The 17,316-nt window shown below is 45.1% G+C and overlaps 1 protein-coding gene across 1 annotated transcript in view; it reads right to left on the reverse strand.

Moving 5' to 3' along the window:
• Positions 1-11,208: 11,208 nt before the first annotated feature.
• Positions 11,209-17,316, reverse strand: part of ALOXE3 (arachidonate lipoxygenase 3) — a 30,988-nt gene continuing 24,880 nt past the window's right edge. The window contains exon 15 of the mRNA XM_056115015.1: positions 11,209-11,780. Within this exon, the coding sequence (XP_055970990.1) occupies positions 11,601-11,780 (180 nt within the window). The 3' untranslated portion in view covers positions 11,209-11,600. The remainder of the gene's footprint in view (positions 11,781-17,316) is intronic.

Consider the following 17,316-nt stretch of genomic DNA (forward strand, 5'->3'; position numbering starts at 1 on the left):
AAAGAAGCCAGACATAGCCACCCCCATGCCCTATCACTCCACGAAGGCAAAACTCAGAATAGGCAAAGCAATAAAGTCTATAAAGAGCTGGAAGTCTTCTTAAAACAGTCTAGTGAGCATCTCAGGAGCGGGGGTACAGGCTGAGCTCTTGCAAGGGGTCCCTTGTTGTGAGCTACCAGTGTTCTATGTCTTCTACCTAGGGCTTTGTATACCTTGGGCTGTACGTTCTTCCTCAATTTTATAAAGTACTCACCCTCACCGGAAAAGAGGAAAAAAAGAAAAAGAAACCGAAAGAATGAAGGTGGGAAGAGCACAGCTGGAGTCAGGGTTGGGCTCCATTGGAACTGGGTTTGTCAGGAGTCACTCATTTCATTTCATCAGCATATGTTTATGGGACCGGCTAATGGAACATGTGTGCTGTTCCGGACACTGTCCCGGACACTGTATGTGCAAAAAAAGAAAATATACACAGGGCTGAGAGGACAAGAAACGATATGTAAGAATTTGTTTACTATTGTGCTGGATATTAAATAGTAGAGTGGGGAACCGGAGTGCGGGTGCAGCAGGTAGGGCACTTGCCTTGCACGTGGCCAACCCAGGTTTGAACCCCCACATTCCATATGGTCCCCCAAACACTGCCAGGAGTAATTCCTGAGTTCATAGCTCAGAATAACCCCTAGGTATTACCGTGTGTGCCTCCCTCCCCCCAAAATATAGAGTGGGAAAGGGGTGAGGATCAGGATCTAGTTTCTAAGTAGATTCACAAAAGTCACAGTCTTGAGGACAGAGGTGTGACCAAGCCCCAGAACTAGGCTGAGTTTAAGGCGATGTTAGGACTCAACTCAGATTAGGGGAGAGGGTCAGAGCACTGCTCTCAGGAGCAGGGAGAGTGAGAGAGAGTTGTGTTCGCTCCCCTTCTCCTGAGCCTGCCCTCTCCCTGCCTGCCTCCCAAGGGCACCTCCTGTCAACCAGGAAGCACCAGTCCAGGTTTCTTCCCTAGTGGCATCTTTCTGTCACCACAGAGGTAAGGTCACAAGTGCCCAGGGCCAAGTCAGAGGCAGAGGGGGCAGGTTCTCTATGTTGGAAAAAGGTTTCCAGGAAATAAGAGAATAAGTAACAAATAGGGATGAGGTGCGATTTGAGTTGAAATTCAGGATAGGGTTGAAGTTAGGGCGTGAAATGATTTTTCAAGATCTTAAGTCTATGATCTCCCCTCACCTCCAATCTTTGACCAAGCCTGATAGGGATCCTCCTTGCCTTTGGGACAATGACATTGTCCTTCCCTGGAGACCCCAGGATGATGCCTGCTTCATCCCTGAACACATTGCCCTTTGCTTACTTGTCTGGTAAAGGTTGTCTTTTGTCCCTAGATGGTAACTGAGCCCCTATTGTGATAGGCCCTAAGAATATAATGCAGCCAAGGTGGCCGCCACCTCAGATCTTATAGGAAAGCCAGGTATGAGCCGGCGGTGACGGGGCAACTGCAGTCTCATGGGAAGGGGGGCGGTACCAGCTCGTTCTTCACGCCCTATTGAGGTCACAAGTTGCCCCCCATGAGCGGCTATCTGGCACAGCCATAACACTAGACGCACCGAAACCAATCTCCTAATTATCTGGCTCTTTGCAGAAATCCAAAATCGCAAGGCCGCTATTGCAGCCACGTGAGATTATATGATTCTCATAACCAGCTATAGAAAAAAAAGTATTTCACAATGCCTTTTCAGCAATTCTGATTGTTGGGGGGGGGGGAATTCTAAACAATAATGGTGCATCTTTTGTCAAAATAATGAATGTAATCAATGTAGACAAGAGTTAAGTGTGGAAATCATCTGCCTCACAGGCATTGGGAGAAGTGGGAAGGGGGTATAATTGGGGTTCTTGGTGGTTAAAAATGAGTACTGGTGAAGGGAGAGGTGCTTGATCATTGTATGACCGAGACTTAAACCTGAAAGCTTAGTAACTTTTCCCACAGTGATTCAATAAATAAATATAAGAAGAAAAATAAATAAATAAAATTATGAAAAAAAAAGTAAGGTGGAGTTCATGCCCAATTCAATCAGCTAATCAGGGGCTGAATAAATAGCAGTACTCCTACATAAAAAAAAATAATATAATGCAGCCACATGACCCCCCTGCCTTATGTTCTTGGGGAAACGTGGCTTCACCCGATAACCAAGAAAACTAAAAGGTAGTGCTGGCTGAAGGGGGAAAATAGCACAGAGAAAGATAATGTAAGACATGGGGTCTGGGTTTGAATCCTGTATCCTAAAAAAATAAGGTAGCACTTGTTCATCAGTTTGCTTGAGCGAGCACCAGTAATGTCTCCATTGTGAGACTTGTTACTGGTTTGTTTGGGTTTTTTTTTTTTTTTTTTTTTTTTTTGCTTTTTGGGTCACACCCGGCCATGCACAGGGGTTACTCCTGGCTCATGCACTCAGGAATTGCTGCTGGTGGTGCTCGGGGGACCATATGGGATGCTGGGAATCGAACCTGTGTTGGCCATGTTGGCTGCGTGCAAGGCAAACGCCTTACTCGCTGTGCTATTGCTCCAGCCTGAGACTTGTTACTGTTTTGGGCATATCGAATACACCACGGGGAGCTTGCCAGGCTCTGCCGTGCAGACGGGATACTCTCAATATTTTGCCAGGATCTTTGAGAGAGACGGAGGAATGGAACCCATTCCATTCCATTGCCCGGCCGCGTGCAAGGCAAACACCCTACCCACTGTGCTATCGCTCCTATACTAAATAAAGTATAGGAGAGAAAACTTTTGATATGGGGGAATCTGGGAAGAGCATATTAAGAAGAGGACTTCTGAGGAAAGACATGAAAGAAGGGAGATCAGCTCTTTCTAACCACAGGAACTTTGCAAAAGCTGTTTCCTCTTGGGCCTGTTTAATGGATGTTTTCTCTTCCTTCTAATCTTAGTTTGATAATTGCTTTACCAAAGAAGACAAACTTAGGGAAATTTAATAGGTTGTATGGCACGAAAGCTAACATCTTCATTCATGTCCATCTTTCCCTCTACATGAGACTGTCTGTAATTTGGTTTGGTTTTCTCCCCACTTCCGGGCATAACACCCAGTACCTTGGAGACTGGAAGCATAGGGGGTCCTAGCCGTGTTCACTCCCAGCAATACTCAGTCTGAGGCTAGAGTCAGAGATGAAATACTGACCAGGCCCAGTGGTACTGTGGGTCATCAGGGTCACCCTGGAAGTGCTCAGAGTGCAGTGGGGCAATGGAGGGGTGGGGGGAATGAGCAGGGAGCCCTTTCATGACAGGAATCAAACTTGGGATCTCATGTTTGATCCTTTGAGCTGTCTCTCCAGACTTGGAAACATGATTTGGGGTGGGGGGGGTCGGAGGGGGGAAGGGCCACACCAGTGGTGCTCAGGTCTTACTCCTGGTTCTGCTCTCAGTGATCACTCTTGGCAGGGCTCAGGGGACCCTATGGGGTTCCAGAGATCAAGCCCAGGTAGCCTGCTTTTAAGGCAAATGCCCTAGCCCACTTTACTGTCTCTCCAGCCCCAATGTGATGTTTAATGGTTCCGTGGGTTGTGATGGAAGTACGTCAGGGCTTGGAACTGAATCAGTGGGGAGGAAGCAAAGTGAAGATGCAGAGAGGAGTGTTAGACGGGAGTTAGACTGGGCAAGCTAAAGGACAGGGAGTGATGTGGGGAGGGTAGTGGGTTAAAGGGGCAGAGCCTGATTGGGTAGAAGGCTGAGGAGGCCCATACTGGTGAGAGGCAGGCAGGAGCTGTCAGGCAGGTCAGGCCCGCCTTCCAGGGGCGCTGCCCAGATGACTCTTGGGGAATGCTAAGAGCCCATAGATGCAAATTTGCATTTTAAGATGCAAATTTTTTGCTCACTCTCTCAGCCTCCTGACAGCCAGCCACGTCCACTTCCTTGACAGTGTGCCCTCAGGGGGGCTAGTAAGGCAGTTCAGGTCCTTGTTTGAGTGGAAGCTCAGGGGCTTGGGGACCCCTCCAGGCCCCTCTAGACACCGTGTCCCAGACCTTGAGAGTGAGGGACCCACCTCAATCTTCTAATACATTATAAAACAACTGAGGGTTTGCGGGAGACTCAGCACACCAAGAAAGGAGTTGAGAGTATAGACTAGCTTGGTTTTCACCACAAGTGGTGCAGATATCCCACCCCCAAAAATACTGGCTCTCCTAATGCAGATCATTATCAATATGGCTCCATACCCCCACATCAGTCAATCACTCCCTAAAAATCAGGAGCAATGACTATTTGACTCATGTCTATAGGTTGGGTCAGCACTCATGTCTTGAGTGGGAGTTACGTTCTTGAGGGGAACAGAAGAGAAAGGGGTGATGGAATGGGATGGGTGGGGTCCCATGCTGGGGATCTAGGTGGGATTAGGTATCAGGATGTAGACAGGTCACTCCCCAGTTACAACCAAAACGTGGACACGTTGCTCTGGGTAGATGCTCTCTGGGTGGAAAAACTGGTTCTGGCCCCGGGTGGACCCGGAGAGCAGGAGATGCCACTGGGAAGGATGCGAGCTCATGGGGTTGGCTCACCAAGGCCACCCACACAGGAAGCTGGGCCCTCCCTGCTAGAACACTCCCCCATTAGCACGCCCCACCTTAAACCCTGCAAGTCAAGGATGAAAACCTGGGGATCTACCCCAACAGGACACAGGAAAGAAAGAAAAATTAAATCAGGCCACTCCCCTGCTTAAATCTCACCAGAAAGCTCTTCCACTGGCCCTGCTTCAGAGACCCATAAACAAATCTTGAAAGAGATCAGAAGCCACAGTTAATCTTGGACCTGTGCAAGATGGGTACATCGAAAGGGGGTGGGTTTTCCAGTACCAACCCAGGCAGAGACCCCGGCAACCGCTTGCTCCCACAACCCAAAATCACCGCCACACCCCTGGCTGGGCTCCACTGTCTCGGGACGGATCTCACTGAGATATTAATCTGCTGAAATTTTGGATATGTGGGTTCTGTGACTGAAATCTCCAGGGTCTCTTGGGGGTCGGGATGGGCTACCGCCCCTACCTCCCTGTACTTCCAGAAGCCCTGGCAGTCACGTCTACCACCCAAAGCCACCACCCAGTTACAACCCATAATGCACAAAAGGGGAGAGAGAGAGAGAGAGAGAACAGAAAGAAAGGTGCCTGCCACAGAGGCAGATGGAGGGGATGGGAACTGCGGATATTGGTGATGGGAAATATACATTGGTGGAGGGATGGGTACTGGAACATTGTATGACTAAAATCCAATCATGACTAGCTTTGTGATGGTCTATCTTATGGTGATCCAATAATTTTTTTGTTTGCTTTTTGTTTTTTGGGTCACACCCAGCCTTACTCAGGAATTACTCCTGGCTTTGCACTCAGGAATTATTCCTGGCGGTGCTTGGGGAACCATATGGGATGCAGGGGATCGAACCTGGGTCGACCACGTGCAAGGCAAATGCCCTACCCACTGTACTATCCAGCCCCGATTCAATAATTTTTTAAAAAGTTTTAAAAAAGGGGCTGGAGCGATAGCACAGCGGGTAGGACATCTGCCTTGCACGCGGCCGACCCAGGTTCGATTCCCAGCATCCCATATGGTCCCCTGAGCACCGCCAGGGGTAATTCCTGAGTGCAGAACCAGGAGTAACCCCTGTGCATCGCCAGGTGTGACCCAAAAAGCAAAAAAAAAAAAAAATCTTGCCAGAGCTAAAAAGTATTGACCAAATGAAGAACTTACTGGGCACTGGGACTGGAGAGATAGTTCAACAGGTAGAGTGTTTGCCTTACATGAAGCCTACCTGGATTCTATCCCCAGCCTCTCATATGGTCCCCAAGCACCTCCAGGAGTGATTCCAGAGTGTGGAGCCAGAAGTAATCAAAGAGCACTGCATTGCTGGGTGTGTCCCTCACCACCCCCCCCCAAAAAAAAGAAGAACATACTGGGCACGACCAGGCCCGCATGACCCAGCTTCTGTCTTGCACAAAGCCCCTCAAAGCCCTTTCCCTTGACCTGTCCCTGGCCTGCCAAGTAGTTGACTATCACCACTCTGAATCACCAGTTCTGCAAATTAGGTTAACATGCCACCCTTGGGTTTTAGCTCCCAACTGCATGGCAACCCTTAAGGCAACCCTGAAAGGACTGATTTCTTTGTTTTTGTGTTGTGTCTCTCACCAGGCGCCAAAGGAAGTAGGGCTGGTGCCAAGGGAGAACATAGTTGCTTTTCCCGCATCTCAAAGGAATTCCTGGAGGAAACAATCATGTGCCAGGCACATCCTAGAGTGTCAGTGATGGAAGGGACTTTCCAGGATTTCTCCACCTGCTCATTTATCTGGCATATTTTTTAAGGTCAGCAGAGGAAAAAAAGTAATCATACCAGTCACCTTTCAAACTGGCCAAAAAAGCCCAGGGGAGTCAAAAGTGCAAACCAGTGGCAGCCCCTTAACAGGAAGGGGGGCTTTCTTTACGTGGTTCCTTTTCCCACATCTCTTCCCAAAGCTTCCCAGAGCCCAGGAAGAAGTGTACCTGATGAGGCTAGGGTGTCTCCCCAATAAATCTGCCTTCAAGCTGACTTTCTGGAAAACCATTTCCAGTCATCTGTACTGGCCCCACCCTCTCTGGCTAGGGGACATTTTTCAGGATGAACATACCTTGTGACTCTGACTTTGATGGAGGACAAGGAGTGCCCATATTCTTGGAGGGATGGGCTGCCTAAATGTGCCCGACATCACTTCACCAAATCCTGGCTGGTTCAAGGGATGGTCCATCCGGGCTCCACCACAGTTGGCCTGGCCATAATAAGGCACCTCTCGGTATTTCTCAGACCATTGACTTAGACAGTTCATCTTAGTGATGAAGTGAACAAAAGTTAGTTCATCTAACTTTTGGTGAGTTTGGCTAAATTTTTAGTTTGAAATATGCAGGTAAACTATTTCCAAACATACCTCTTCACCATTGTCCTTAAAGCACAGAGATAACTGTATTGAAAAGAGAGGCTTTACTGGAAGAGAAAATAAAGTTGGGAGGTATGTCGAGCCAGCATAGACTGTAGAGCCAGCTTCAAAGGGAGGAAATTGGGGTTTTTTTTATGCTTCCGAGAGCTGCTAGAGATAATCTATAGACTACATATACATATATATGTATATATATATATATATATATATATATATATAGGATAATTTCTCTTCTCTCCCGGAAGAGAACAACGCAGAGTCTCCTGCCCCCGCGCCTAGCTGTCCTCACTGGGGCCCCTTGGAGGGGGGTGGGTTGATTTTCTCTCTCCACTCTGAGCAGAGCCCCAGCAGCTGAAGACCTCCAGGACCCAGCCACAGCCATGGTGAGACCACTCTCCACACACTAGGACGGGCCTCACGCATGAAGGAACTGGCAGAGAAACCCAGGTGTGTGGACCTGGGGCTGAGATCTCCAAGCCTCCTCGATTCAGGACTGGGCCTCCTCCACCCAGATCCCCCATCTTCCAGTAGCTAGACAGTTAAACCCACCAACTGCCATGTAACCCCATCAATGGCCAAGATCCAGAGACTATAAAACCAAGCTCCTGGAAGTGCACGGCCACATTTGTAGCTGCATGACTTCTTATTGTCTAGTTCTCACTCTCAGAGAACCCAGCAGGCTACCGAGTCTCCTGCCCACATATGTTCCTGACTGGGAACACTGTAAAGGTAATTAGAGGCTGCCCCAAAAGCCTCCATCCCTCTCAGAAAGCCCGACAAGCTACCAAGAGTATCCCGCCCATATGGCAGAGCCTGGCAAGCTACCTGTGGCATACTCGATATGCCAAAAACAGTAACAATGATGGTCTTCATTCCCCTGACCCTGAAAGAGCCCCCAGTATGCCATCGGGCTACACTAGCACATGACAGGAATGAATGGAGACGTTACTGGTGCCCGCTCAAGCAAATTGATGAACAACGGGGTGATAGTGATAGTGATAGTGATAGGATAATTTTCCAGATAATTATTCATACCTATGAGGAAAATGGGCATGCGCAGTTGAAGAACATATAATGGACAAATACCACATGTAAGGAAAATGGCAAAGAAACAAGATCATTGTTTTTTTTACTGTGGTAATGAGAAGTTGACTATAGTTGGAGGAAGGTTGCTTCTGCAGTCTCTGCTGACCCAGTACTGTCCAGGCAGGGCTCTCAGCTTCTTAGCAGTATAAAGGTATTATTTTGTTTGTTTGTTTGTTTGTTTGGAGCCACACCCAGCAGCCACACCCTGACCTTGTTCAAGTATCACTTAGGGCGGGCTCTGGGGATCATATGGGATGCTACAATTCAAACCAAGGTCGGCCATGTGCAAGGCAAGCACCCTACCTGTACTTTTTGTTTTCTTTGACCCAGGAAGCCAAGGACACAGCAGTGCTAGAACTAACTGGCTATGAATACTAAAGATGCTTAAAATATTGGTCTATGAGATTCTGCAGAATAGCAAAAACAAGTTCATGTGAGGCTCTGGGAGGGTTATCAGTTACTGTGACACTAAAGCCATCAATTTCCCTGCCATCAGAATGATAGGACTATTGAAACGGATAGCCCTTTACTGTCCAACACCACTTGAAGGCACCATGGCTCTTTCCAGAGAGAAGCCAGGATTTGGTCAAGCACAGAATTTAGCTCAGATGGCAGAGGAGGAAAGCAAGTCTAATCTGAGGTCTAGGGAAATAGAAGACACAGAATGTGTGGGATAGCGGTGAGTTATGGATGACTAAGTTACAAGGCTGGAATGGAGAACATCAGACCCTCCAGAAGACAGAAACCTGTGTCATTCAGAATGGACTAGGTTGTGCTGCAGCATCACCCCTGAAATTTTAACTTGATAAGTTGTATTTCTCACTCAGCCCACATCCGACTCAGATCAGCAGATTGGACCTGCTCTAGTTTCTCAAAGAAAAAAACTGAGGTAAGGGAGAAAGAGACTCTCCTTCACTGCTGGTGGGAATGCCGACTGGTTCAGCCCTTTTGGAAAACAGTATGGATAATTCTCAAAAAATTAGAAATGAGCTCCCATTTGACCCAGCAATACCATTCCTGGGAATATATTCCAGAGAGGAAAAAAAGTATAGTCGGAGTGACATCTGCACTTTTTTTTAAGTGTAAGAGTACTGCTATTTATTCAACCACTGATTAGGCTGATTGAATTGTGCATGAACTCCACCTTACCTTTTTTTCCATTTTTTATAATTTTATTTAGTGAATCCCCATGAGAGCAGTTACAAAGCTTTCGGGTTTAAGTCTCGGTCATACAATGAAACACCCGTCCCTTCACCAGTGCCCATTTTCCACCACCAAAAACCCCAGTATACCTCCATCCTACACCCTCCCCCTACCTGTGGGGCAGATGATTTCCACAACTCTCTCTCTACTTTGATTACATTCAATATTTTGACACCAGATCCACCATTATCATTTGGCATTTTACCCCAACGCTCAGATCTGCCAAAAAGGCAACAGTAGACAATTTGTTTTCTGGTTGCTGGTCTGCTGGTTATAAATAACATATGACTTTGGAATTCCGAAATTTTGACAATTAAATTTGGAGGGATTTCTGCCAAAACCTGCTGGGTTCCGAGATTTCTTCCTGAGTCTCTGGGAACATGGCCGTTAAGCAGTTTGATGACAACTGTACTTATATGTTCATTGCTGCACTGTTCACAATAGCCAAAATCTGGAGAAAAAAACCCGGGTGCCCAAGAACAGATGACTGGTAAAAGAAACTTTGGTACATCTACACAATGGAATACTATGCAGCTGTTAGAAAAGATGAAGTCATGAAATTTGCATACAAGTGGTTCTATCATGCTAAGTGAAATGAGTCAGAAAGAGAAGGACAGACATAGAAAGACTGCATTCATCTAGGGGAATATAAAGTAACAGAATAGGAGAAGAACACCCAAGAATGGCTGAAATAAGTACCAGGATGTCTGCTCCATGACTTGGAAGCTGGCAGCAGATGCTGGGGGGAAAGGCGGCTTAGATAGAAAAGGGAACACCAAGTAGTGTTTGGAGGATTCACTAGAGATGTGAGATGTGTGTTGAAAGTAGAATATAGACCAAACACGATGGCCACTCAATACCTCTATTGCAAACCACAACACCCTAAAGGAAAGAGAGAGCAAAAGGGAATGCCCTGCCAAAGAGGAGGGGCGGGGTGGGAGTGTTGGGATGGGGGGTAGGAGGGCTAGTGGTGGTGGAGAATGGGCACTGGTGAAGGGCTGGGTACTCAATCATTGTATAACTGAAACCCAAGCACGAAAGTTTGTAAGTCTACAACTGTACCTCATGGTGTTCCACTAATAAAAAAGAAAAATAAAAAAACTGAGTTAAGTGCCATCTCAAAGAAATACATGTGCTTCTAAATCAGCAAAGGCGGACAGAACTCCAGATTCTAGAGTACAGAAGGACACACGCCAGCAATTAAGTGCTGCAGCAGGAGATGACACAAACCATTTCTGCTCATAGCTTGCTGGCCAAAACTAACCATAACTCCACCCACTCATAAGAGGGCCAGGGTTTATTTTTTCCCGCGTCTATAAGAGAACAGGATCTCAGTGGCAACCATAACAACACACACACACACACACACACACACACACACACACACACACACACCCAGAAACTAGATCCCATGACTTTGCAAAATACCTTTTATTTTTCCTATCAACCCTTTGGATATTCCTTCACCTCTTGAAAGATGACACACTCTGAGAGGTAAAGGCAGAATGTAGGGCCTGGCTAGGTAGGAGACTGAACTATGCGGCTTCCTGTCTCAAGAACAACTGATTCAGAGACTCACTGATTCTCCTTCATCCCCCAACCCCCTGTACCTACACACACACACACCCCAAAAAATAAAATGAAAGTTATACAACCAAATTTAAATGAAGTCAAATCTGTTTGTGTTTATTGAACTTGCTGAGCTCAAGGGTAAGGAAGAGGGATAGGACAAGGATTGGGAAAAGACACACCCTACAAATATACATACAGGGCCAGGAAGTCTAGAACTAAGAACTGCAGCTTTAATGTCACATAAACTGGGCCCTAATTCTAATCTCCTCCTAAAGATACTGGAGTCAAAAAGGACCATGAGGCAGAAGATTCTAAGCACACATCTTCTCTTGCCTGATTTCCAGATTCTTCCAGAAAAGGAGCAAGATTTTTTTGAACCCAGGCTAGGAAGACAGTGAAAAGTCAAAGAAAGAGAAAGATTTTGGGGATGAGGAGACCTAAAAAGGAGAATGTAGAGTCCCAAGCTGGGGATCCCAATAGGAAGAGGTAGATTTTCCCAAGAGATGGGAGTAGGAACCTGCCCAGAGCAGGGCAAGGAGTGAGAGGGTTCATTCCTTTTGGAAGGGCTTGTTGTGCATTCATCTTTAGCCAGAAACTTCTCATCCTGGACACTGCTCTGTCCCTCACAGAGCTAGGCCCAGTTCATTCGATGCTACTAGAGTCACTTTAGGTGGAAAAGTGTTCAGAGGAGAAGGTTCAGGTTGACTGAGAACAGAGAAGACAGAAGGGCCTGTAGGACCCTGAGAAGTTGGCCTGTCTCGTACATGTGCCTTTCTTCCAGTGTGACTGAAGGAGCTAGATGGAGACACTGTTTTCTATGAGAGGCGGGTCCAGGTAGAGGTAGGGCAACTCCAGGCCCCGGTTTCGCTCCTGGATGTCTTGTGAGATCTGGGCCAGACAGTTCTGGAAGGCTGCAATGCTCCGGCGTGGGGCCTCCTCAGTGAAGTGCTCATCAGGGTAGGTGCCAAGGGGTCTCTGGGGAAAAAAATCAGGGATGGAATCAGGATGATGTTCAAGATGAAACAGAGACTAATGAAGAACCACATTGTCAATAGATACAGCCCGGGTGACTTCTAAGAAATGACCCATTTACAGCTGCTATAAACACAAACTCTTCAAACCATAACCCCAAAGCAATCTCCAGCCACCAAGACAGAGCAACCCTCCAATGCGGAGGGGGGGTGGGGGGGCTGAGAATGGAATCTGGGAGCCAGCCCACCCAAGGCTAGTACTCCCTCTGCTGGCGAGTCTCAGTATGTTACTCTGACACTTCAGAGTACTTCAGTTTCCGCTGCTGGAAATAGATGAGTTGGTCTAGAAAGCCTACAAAGGCTGCCTGATCCACTATGTCTTGCACTGTAAGAGCACAACATTTATAGTACAACAGAAATCAATAAAAATGCTCTGGTAAACCAATCACCGCCATGCTCATGGCCGATTTCCACAGGCTGGGGATGAGCCTCACCCATGAGAATGAATATGGTGAAAAATTCAGATATGTGGTTTTTGTGACCGAAATCTCCAGGCTCTCACAGAGGTGGGAATGGTGACCTTCACCCATCTTCCCTTTTCTTCTGGGTGCCTGGCCGTCACGCCCACTAACTGCCTCTGGCACCATATGAGATTATTTAACTGTCATGATCCAGAGACTCACAAATAAATCTCAGAAGAGAGCAACAAGCTGCATAGATGCCTCCAGACCCCAAAGTCACCTTCAGTTGTATCACCCAATTTAAACTTTTAGAATTCCTGGAGTGCGCGGCCGCACTCACAGCCATGCAACATTTCATACTCTACTTCACTGTGTACTAAGAGTAGCACACCACATTTGATGGGTAGTAAGATAGAAGGCAAAGGATCTCAGTCAAAAATTAAAATATATACATACAATACATTAATATATATACATATATATTTTAGCATGCAAAGCTAAACCTATAACAACATATTAGTAATCTCTTTTTTAAGGGCTTAATGTCTCCAGGGCGAGATACAACAATCTTCACACACTTTCCTTTATTAAGGAAACTTTTTTGGACCATTTTTAATGGATTATTTATAAAAAGCAATACAAAATAAATTATTTAGGACTGGCTTTTGGGGAAGGATTAGGTGGTGGTGGAAAGTTGTAATAGTGGTGGAATTGGTGTTAGAAGATTGAATTTAATAAATTATTGTGAACAACTTTATAAAAATAAAATTTTAAAAATTTAAATGCTCTGTTAAATATACTCCATTCTACTTTTATCATTTCACCATTTCCCAAATTCAACCCCTTGAACAAGACCACTTTTGCAGCACCTTCTCAATCAGCTGGCATAATGGAACTTTTGTTAACACAATCACCATGCCCATACACTTCACACTACACAGTTTAGCCAACCACAATCAAGAAAAGACACAATGAACAAACCCATCCTGTGACAGTGGAGGACTGTCACCTCTCTATCAGTTGAACATCACAATTCATGACTCCTAACTAAATGATAGAACTGTTCTAATACGAGAAATGCTCAAGACTTTAATGAGACCTTTCTTGTTTAATTGTTGTTATTGTTTTGGGAGCACACCAGGCTATGCTCACGAATACCCTCAGCTGCAGTGCTCAGGGTTGCTCCAGGAGATGACTGGAACATGTGCCATGTCAGAAATCGAACCCAAGACCTTAGACATGCAAGTCAAGAGCCATATCCCCGGCCCTAACATTTACTATCCAAACTCTGTAAGTGAGTTTCATTCTACAGTTTTATTAATCATGAACATTCAGGTTCACTACGTACTCTTTCAGCACATATAAAGATGATTATATGGTGTGTTTCTTTATTGATGTAATGAATTTTGTTGTTAGATTTCATAATATTGAACCAACCTTTCATTCTTTTCATTCTTAGAATAAACTAGGCATTGTGACAGTGTATTATTATTATTTTACTATTCACTATTAGTCTTTATTGTCTGAGGATATATATTTAAGATTGCTGTAGCTAACTAGAACAAATTTATAAGCTTATTTTCTCAATGATAGTAAACTTTGTGAGCACTTTACCATCACAATGGCACAGCAGTCCTATGTGATGGGTATTCTTGTGATCCCACTTTAAAGAGAAGCAAACAGGCATATGTAAAGGCTATAGGAAGATATCTGGACCTGGACTGAAAACCAGCCTACACACTGCTTCGCTTCCTTTGCTGAATGCTTACATGAGGATTCACAGTAAAATGTGGCCCAATCATATGATTTGGAAAGCTTCTGCCTTTTTCTATGCTTTCAAGAAATTTGAATGATTTAGGAATACTTATTACTTACTGCTTTAATAGAATCTCCCTTTTCCATTTGTTTATGGTTTTGTTCTCTTTTGGAGTTGTTTTGGCTGTTTGTTTCCCGATGTGAAACACCTATTTCATCTAGATACAAAATGGTTTCTATCATGATAGCCTCTCAGTGTCTACATTGCAAACCATAATGCCCCAAAATTAGAGAGAGAGTATGGGGGAAATTGTCTACCATAGAGGAAGGAGGAGAGTTGGGATGGGGTAGGGGAAACTGGGAATATTAATGGTAGAAAATGTGCACTGGTGGAGGCATGGGTGTTGGATCAGTGTATGACTGAAACTCAATCATGAAAGCTTTGTAAAATTGCAAATAGTATTTACTTCTATTTTTTTCCATCTTCTTGTAGCTTTGTATACCCTTCTCATCCCTAATATTTCTGTGATTTTTAAATTTTCTTCTTGATTAATATGATTCTGGTTTCCTTATTTTATTACTCTTTTCATAGAATCACATTTTTATGGGCATTTGCATGTTGACATCTAGTTTCAGAAACTATGGTGTATCTATCAAAATAGAAAAAATACAGTAAGAAGTTTGCCACAGGCTGTGAGGTGGAGTAGGGGTGGGGGTAGCGACGGGAATAATGAGAAGGACACTGCAACAACGTGGAAGAAAGTGGCCAGTCTGGAGTAAGAGGGGGTGCTGGAAGGTATGAAGTGTTATACATATAGCCCTATAAGTAACAATACTATAAACCACGTTGCCTAAAAAAATGTGCCTGCCAGAGAGGCAGATTGGTGGGTGGGAGGGTAACTAAAGACATTGTGGAGGGAAGTGGACACTGGTGAAGAGATTGGTACTGGAACACTGTATGCCTGCAACTTAATCATGACTAATTTTGTTAATCATGGTGCCTTGATTATTTTTAGAAATTGGTTTTGTTTGCAGCCACACCTAGTGATGCTCAGGGGTTACTCCTGGCTCTCCACTCAGAAATTATTCCTGGCAGTGCTTGAGGGACCATTTAAGATACCATGGATCAAACCCCAAGTCGTCAGCCACGTGCAAGGCAAAGCCCTACCCACTGTACTATCTCTCTGGACCCTCAATTTTAAAATTATATATATACATATATATATAAAATTCTCCATACATACTCATCTATGTGTGAATCTTCCCATCAGAATTTGATGTTTTCAGTGTTCTGATTTTTGACCACTTTAATTGGATCTGTAATTGGATTTAGTTGTATCTCATGAACATTTGATTTTCATTTCCCTGCTGACATGATGATGTTGAGAGTATCTTTTCATATGTGTATTTGCCTTCATACATTTATCTTTCATGAGATGTCTATTAAGGTATTTAGTCTACTTTTAAGTGAGGTTTGTTTTTCTTAATATCGAGTTTCCAGAATCATTTATTTGAGATAGTGATCTGTTATCAGATATCTCTTTTACAAATATATTCGCCACAATTCTGGCTTGTCTTTTTATTCTCTTGACATTATCTTTTGCAGAGCAGAAAATTTTAATTAAAATAAATTGGTTTTGTTTTTGGTCACACCCAACGAAGCTCAGGGCTTACTCCTGGCTCTGCACTCAGGAATTACTCCTGGTGATGCTCAGGGGACCACATGGGTCAGCCGTGTGCATGCCTGTAAAGCAAACGCCCTACCTGCACCAACACCCACCCAGCAAAAAAAAAAAGTGTAAATAGCAAAACATAGAAATGTGACAGGCTGAATCCAAGATCAACTTACTAAAATCAAACTATCAAAACTGTGTAATATAGGGGGCTGGAGCAATAGCACAGCGGGTAGGACATTTGCCTTGCACATGGCTGACCCAGGTTCGATTCCCAGCATCCCATATGGTCCCCTGAGCACCACTAGGGGTAATTCTTGAGTGCATGAGCCAGGAGTAACCCCTGGGCATCTCTGGATGTGACCCAAAAAGAAAAAAAAACTGCAATATGTAGGAGCCAGAGAGACAATAAAGCAGGTAGAACATTGTCTTGCATACAGCTACATTGGGTTCAACTCCTGACACTACACAGGTCTCTTAAACCCCATCAGGAATGATTCCTGAGCACAGAGCCAGAAGTGAGCAGTGAGCACCGTTGGGTGTGGGCTAAAAACAAACAAAAAAAAACGAAAATGGCTTCTAAATTAAGGAAGCAACAAACACATTGGCTGGAAATTTGTAGTTTGGATGCTCTGACAACCCTCCCTGTTTCTTTTGGCTTTGATTGGACTAAGAGATGTTCTGTGAGAGGGAATGATAGACACTGAACGATCTCACTCATATGGGGGATATGAAGAAACAAAGGAGGGTGGGGGCTGGAGTGATAGCACAGTGGTTAGGGCGTTTGCCTTGAATGCGGCCAACCACGGTTTGATTCCCAGAATCCCATATGGTCCCCCAAGCACCGCCAGAGTGCAGGATGTCACCCTGGTGCATCGCATCGCAGGGTATGACCCAAAAAAGCAAAAAAAAAAAAAAGAAAGAAAGAAACGAGGGGAATAACTAATGCCCAAAGATGATGGAAACAAAGAACAGGAGAACAAATCCCTAGTAGAAGGTTTGTGTGGTCAGGGAAGGTACCCTACTGAGAACAGGGGTAGGTCACTATGCACCATGAGGTGGAAGTGGTCAGTACCCTATCAGTAACCACAGTGCCTAAAATGGGGGAGAAAAAATGAATAGAAGAAAAAATGCCTGACATCAAAGCAGGCTGGGAGGCAGGAGGGAAACTAGAGAATTGGTGGAGGGAAGTGGACTCTGATGAAGAGATTGATGTTCAAATACTGTATGCGAATAAGTTGTAACTTTGTAATTCATTCTGATTTTTTAAAATACCTATGTGCTGACAAGAATCCCAGACCATCCTGGCCAGATAGAACTGGTCAATAAAGATTGCAGTTAAGATTGCACAGTGAGCCAAGTCTCTGACTTAGTCATATATCTTGTTATCAGACAAAAACGTGGACTGTGGGTCTGGAGAAAAAGCAAAGGGCTGGAAAGCAAGCTTTGCCTGCACCAGGCTGCAACGGAATGCTGCGTTTCCCCCACAGAGGAGGCAAGCATGGGCTATTTTCCCTAACCCTAGCAGATTCCAACTGACCATCTCATAGGCCGGGAAGGCATCCCTACATCTTCCTCCTTTCTGGTTCCATCTCAAAATGCAGGAGTTGTGTGGCTGTGTAGATAAAAAAGGGATGATCTTGGAGGCAGG

The sequence above is a fragment of the Sorex fumeus genome, unplaced genomic scaffold (assembly GCF_029834395.1).
Source record: "Sorex fumeus unplaced genomic scaffold, SorFum_2.1 ptg000028l, whole genome shotgun sequence".
In the NCBI taxonomy this organism is placed as follows: Eukaryota; Metazoa; Chordata; class Mammalia; order Eulipotyphla; family Soricidae; genus Sorex; species Sorex fumeus.